Source organism: Seriola lalandi, unplaced genomic scaffold, assembly GCF_002814215.2.
Source record: "Seriola lalandi dorsalis isolate HSWRI2012SDOR001 ecotype SW California unplaced genomic scaffold, Sedor1 jcf7180002053944, whole genome shotgun sequence".
In the NCBI taxonomy this organism is placed as follows: Eukaryota; Metazoa; Chordata; class Actinopteri; order Carangiformes; family Carangidae; genus Seriola; species Seriola lalandi.
In genome coordinates, this window is record NW_019524497.1 from 398585 (window position 1) to 404584 (window position 6000).

At 42.2% G+C, this 6000-nt stretch overlaps 1 protein-coding gene across 1 annotated transcript in view; it reads left to right on the plus strand.

The window, feature by feature from the left end:
- The window catches only part of LOC111652331 (glutamate receptor ionotropic, kainate 1-like), a gene marked incomplete at its 5' end in the record, with an annotated part of 32568 nt that extends 29153 nt beyond the window's left edge, over window positions 1-3415 (plus strand). Inside the window, 2 exons of the mRNA XM_023402565.2 lie at window positions 92-342; window positions 2895-3415. Of these exons, the coding sequence (XP_023258333.2) occupies window positions 92-342; window positions 2895-3062 (419 nt within the window). The remainder of the gene's footprint in view (window positions 1-91; window positions 343-2894) is intronic.
- Between the last annotated feature and the right edge of the window lie 2585 nt (window positions 3416-6000).

Consider the following 6000-nt stretch of genomic DNA (forward strand, 5'->3'; position numbering starts at 1 on the left):
GGGCATTTAAAGGTATTATTAATAGAGACTGACAAACAAGTTACAGCATATTGGTGCATATTGTCTTTCTATTTGTCTTCTCCCTCGCCAGGTTCTCCATACAGGGATAAAGTGACCATTGCCATCCTTCAGCTGCAGGAGGAAGGGAAGCTGCACATGATGAAGGAGAAGTGGTGGAGAGGCAACGGCTGCCCGGAGGAGGACAACAAGGAAGCCAACGCTCTGGGCGTGGAAAACATCGGCGGCATCTTCATCGTCCTGGCCGCCGGCCTGGTTCTCTCTGTGTTTGTGGCCATCGGAGAGTTCATCTACAAGGCCCGCAGGAACGCAGACATAGAGGAGGTGAGTGGAGGAGGGAGAGCAACTGCTGCTCTGCAGCTGAGAGAGTGATGACTAATGAGTGGATTAGACGTTACTCTCCGCTCTGTGAGGAAACACGGGTTTGTAATGAGATTTTTGTTTTTTGCAAGTTGTTTGCTCGATCAAAATGTATTTACTCAGAATCATATTTGCACTAGCTGGTGTCGTCTTTGCAACAAGAAAGTCACGTGATGGATTGATGATAAACTCACATGTCTCACGGTCCTGCACAGTAAGAAAAAAATGGGTTAAATATAGCAAAGAAATGTTTGGCAGCTCCACATGACAGACCAGCCATTCACACGATTAGTTTCTTTGCTTTGTCTTGGTTTTTCATCCTTTATGATTTTATGATGTTTTCTTTTCTTTTCATTTTTTTTCTTTTTACAAATCTGTTTTGATCTCTTTTATGTTCTTCTCCATCCTCCTTTTTTTTTTCTTCTCTGCATGCTTTCATCAGGCCTTTTGTTTCTTTTACGGGGTGCAGTCCCGTCAGTTTCAGCGGCGTGGATCCACCTCCTCCTCTGGCACCTCCTTATCAACTGATCTGGAGAGCGGCAGGCTGCTGGGGGATGACACAGAGTAGCCGTGGCAGCACATTTACAACTCATAACACTCACTAGACGATAGGTTTGTAACCAGGTGTTATAACCTTCTCTCTGCCCCTGTTGGAAATACCACAGTATAGCTGCACCTACCTCAAAGCAATCCCAATTACTAACACCATTTTACCTTCAGTAGCCGACCCCTTGTTCACATCGCTTCCTTGCAAATGTCTGTTTCTTGTGATGTCAGTGATCTTTCTGGTACCATCCTGAGACAACTCTCCTGTTGTATATAAAAAACACTTATACTGAGGAAAGCATAAAAAATATTGACTCATATTCTGGGAAAAACCCAGGACATCTGGAGAGATAAAAACATGTCAGCCGTTTGTTTCATTTTGAGCTCAAAATGATTAAAAGTCATTATTTGCTAAATGTGGCATTAAAGTTCATAAAAACAGTGTAGGGCTCTGCAGCGCTCCCCTGGTGTTAAGATGTTCTTTTCTCTTGCACTGGTTAAGTAGCCTTCTAACACCGGCCCAAATGTTGTGCCTCATTCATCGTAGCCTCAGTAGGCATCTGTGTGTACTTTAGAGGCAGACTTTGGGTGCCTTTTGGGAAATCAAAAGATAGGAAAAGTTATTTGAATATTTTCCTCCTCATTAAGCTCTTTGGTAGACTGGTCTGGTTGGCTGAAATTTGGATAACAGTGATGGAACAACATTTTGGCTTTAATACGTCCCCTGACACGGATCCAAAAGCCGAGAGTAAAGTTGTAGTTTCATATATAACTACTGGTGACGGCAGGATCACAGAGGGATACAGTCCTCACTGCACCTCTGGACTGACCTTGTCATCCAGTCATAAGATGTATCTCTCTCCAGAATGTAGTAAAAAAGAAAATATTGAATTACTGTCGTTAAAGGATATAAAATCAGTGCATGTAAGGCAATCGTTTAAGATATCTTATTCAATAAGACCCGAATCAACACTTTTAATACGATGTTTAAGGTCTGTGTTGTTTCTGTGTCCAGATGTGAATCTCAAACACAACAACCTTTAATTGTGGGATATTAAAAGTAAATTAATTTCATACTTGATTTAGCTCTGGTTAGATCAGTATGGTTTAGGTTTTTACAGTGTTTGACAAAGTCCAAAAGAATAAAGCTATTTAATCTGTGTTTTTTGCTCCTCTCTCTTAGTTTCTGAGAGAAGTTTGCTATGGGGTAGTTTATGAGGAAAGGCTCTTAACTGATGGCGCGTGTTGCTGGTGTCCGTGGGAAACCCTGCAGGAAGCCATATTCCTTTGAGAAGCCTTAGGCGAAGCCTGAGGATGAAAGAGGAAGACCTTCTGTGGTCCCTGGAAGGAGGACCGACAGATAAAAAATGGGATGACTTTGTGCTGCGGAAGATAATTTGCAAAATAAATTTAGTTAGCGCACGGAGCAAGAAGGAGAGCAAAATAAAAGGCAAATAAACACGATTGAAGATTAATGAGTTCAAAGCAATGTATTATTGCGCAAAATCAAATAAGCCCCGGGCTTCTCATTTCAGATGGCCCCCTCTTTGGTAATTTCAGATAATTAGCATATTATGAATTCATAGCTCCCTGCATTAGGATGTTGCACAGCAGACGCTGTCCTTCATCTTTTGTCTGTGTAATTGGATTTTGTGATGAGACAACACAGTTTACATGTCTTTTACAACTCGTTTGCCAGGTTAGACTTTAGATTGACTTGCAGTCATTGTCTGGCTGCTCACATTCAGCTGCAGGCAACCTCCCAGAAGCCCCTGCTAACTTGCAAGGCTGAATCAAAATTGCCTTTGATTATATCTTATAATTTTATAGATCGGCAGTCATTTTCATGCACATTCAGACACGGTCTTTAAACTCGTGGCTGAAGCTCTTAAAAGGTCATAATGATTTTATTGGAAATCATGTTTATTGGTGTCTGAACCCGGGCTTTCCATTGTTGATCTCTTTGACAGTGCGTGTCTTTTAGCTCCATGATGGAGGAGCTGGGTATCTCCCTGCAGTGTTACAAAGGCATCCGGAGGAGGTCGCGACCCCACAGCGGAGCACGGTCAGCTTGCATCTTCTGTCAACCCAAACGCACTGCAAAGAGGGAGGGAGGGAGGCGGGACTCCAGCACTTGAGTGCACAGAGACTGCTGTTTGATCTCTCTGTTCTCTGTTCCTCTGAATGATATGAAGTTGTTCCCTCATCACTCCTGTCTTTATACTGTATGTGTATGGATAATACATTAAGCATTATACTGTAGATGTAGTTTACAAAGTCTTGGCCTTGTATCAACGTTACTAATGTTAAAACAGCTGATGAATGAAAGCTCTCTCATAGTGAAAACCATTGCTGTTCCCTCATGGCTGTAGTTCACTGTTGTGAGCAGTTTGCAGAGTTGAATCTGCACACTTTATAGACACCCCCACTGTGTAAATGTTCGACAACTTCACTGATTTTCAGAGTAAAAAGATTTTTGCATTTTTTTAAACTGTTGTCAATTTGTTGTTGTTGTTGTTGTTGCTCTATATGTTTGGCAGCAGAATGTGTGTGTGTGTGTATGTGTGTGTGTGTGTGTGTTGTGTGTTTCTTTGTGTGCCTACTGGCAGGTAGCTTCAGAGCGGATTGCAGAGCCAGCCCTTGCCAGTGAAAAAAAAGATAAGGACCTCCAAGGAAAGTCAGAAACACACCTGCTGTTTCATACCCTTCAAGTGCCAACATTACAGACATCAAATCACACACACACACACACACACACACACACACACACACACAGAGATGCACATAGCCTCACGAACACTTGTGATCATGAAATATTGCTGTCTGTAGGCCAGAGAAAGGATAGGATACACGGCGAAGGAAAGGACAAGATGAGAAGCAGGGTTTTTTTTTATGTGTGAAATTCTCAGGAGGTCAAAGACAAAACACAATTTCCTTGTTCCCCTGGGAACAGTCTTGTTTTTCTACAAGTCATTTTTTTTCCCTGTTTGCTGTTGTTGAATTTGAAAGCCTAAAGGGGGGGGGGGGGGGGGGGGTCTTACCTCCCAGTAGTGACAGTGGATCCCAGTGGATGGGAGCATGGGAAAAGAGTCAAAAGCTTCTGCTACAACGAGTTCTGCTTCTCTTGAAGTACTTTACAATCTTGGCATAAGTGTTATGTACAGTAACCTGCCTACCAGCAGCTTTAAAGCACTTTATGATGAATTATTATCCATAGATACAACCATCATGTTAACATGATACCTTTATTTTGGAAGTCCAGCACATTCCTACAAAAGTTCTTCATAAAAAGTAGAGTTTAAGGAATGCATGCTTATGAAAACTTCATTTAAAACTAATTTACATATTCAGCCTTTTCTGTAATCACCACTCAAACAAACACGTTGAAACCAGGAAGATCTTTCACCTGACAGCAGCGTGTTGACAGCACGCTGGCCTTGACCTCCATTGTGCAGGGAAGTCAGCATGAGGAATGACAATGTTCTCATCATCCTCAGCACAATTACGCGTCAGCAGCAGGAATACAGAAAGCCCCGGTGGCAATCATCACTGACTGACTCACTCACACACGCCCCTACGTGAATTTGAATTGAGCTCCCCTCATCAGGATCATGCAGCAGGATAATAATCAACACCGATGCCTGAACGCACACGAACGCATCAGGCTGACATCGGCACACGAGCAAAACGAGCAAACGGTTGTAATGATGTTAATATTTTCGCCTGGTGGTTTCGACTGTGTCCTGTGCTTTCATGCATCAGGAGCTTCCTCAGGCGCATTTTTTATTTTTTTATGTCCTCAAGGTGAAATGAATGAATCACAGAGGAAGAAAAAAAGTTTGCTCATGCTCTTTGTATATCTGCCACCTCTTGCCCAACCTGTTTAATCTCTCGCCCTCATCAGCACCTACTTTCAGAGACTTTGTCCTTCTTTCACCCCCCTAGTCTTACTGCACACCTGCCCTATACACTACACTCTGTCAGTGGACTGGACGTGTTGTATGTGTTCTTATGGAAAAGTCTCATTTTCAAAACAATCCCATCAGTAAAATCAGAATCAAAGTAAATAATGGAATCATTCAACACACACAAATGCATATACTGACGATATCACCATGAATCATATATTCGTCAGAAACGAACTATATAGAGGGAAGGAGAAGGACGACACTAGCTGTTAATGGAGCACCGTAAGCATTAAATCGTAATACATATCATTATCAATCATGTCAGAATCTCAAGTCTCAAAACTGACCCCTGATTGCCAGCGTTTACCAGCTAATGCAGTGACATTTCAAACAGGAAAGAGCAATAAATGGATATAAATGCGTTATAAATTGCTCAAGTCGGAGGTTTTGTTGTGACACTCCTCTCGGTGGATTGTGTGCGCTGGTTTGTGTGCATCCTGAGAGAATTGGACCGAGCTTTTCTTAATCTCTTCATGTAATGAGTTTTCTCTTTTTTGGTATTCAGATTAATTCTGGGATTGGGCTCCATCCAATGTAATAGCGTTTGGTTGTCTCTAATCTCCTAACCCCATAATTCTTAATCAAAACCAAGGCAGTATTTTTTTTATTTATTTATTTTTTTATCATTACCTAATCCGTCATGAATGAGGCCATGGATTACAACTCTGACCTTGGCATCCTGCACGGCTGAGCAGGACTCTCCTCCTGCTTCTTCCTAACCTGAGATGACCTCACCTGAACACTTCGCTCTGCTGTAGAACAGTATTTCCTGTCTTCACCTGTGTTCATAACCTTGTTCGTTTAGCCCAAAGAAACTATTTGTTTCGATGATCTTGAAGCACAGAGTCTAACAACTTTGGATGGTGGTGAAGCAGAATTGGAAAGTGATAGTGGCATCTGTCTGTTTGTGCCGTGGGTAAGAGGGTCAGAGACTATGATCCATACAGCTGTACCTCTAGCACAGATGAGGAAAAGGAGATTGAGAGAAAGCGAAGAAGAGAGACAGCTCAAGCAGCCTGTTGTTGACATCTTAAACAAAATGGGCAGTGTGTGGAAATCATTCGGAAAAGGTCAAAGCCCTGAAAAAGCTAAATTTAGAATGGAAAAA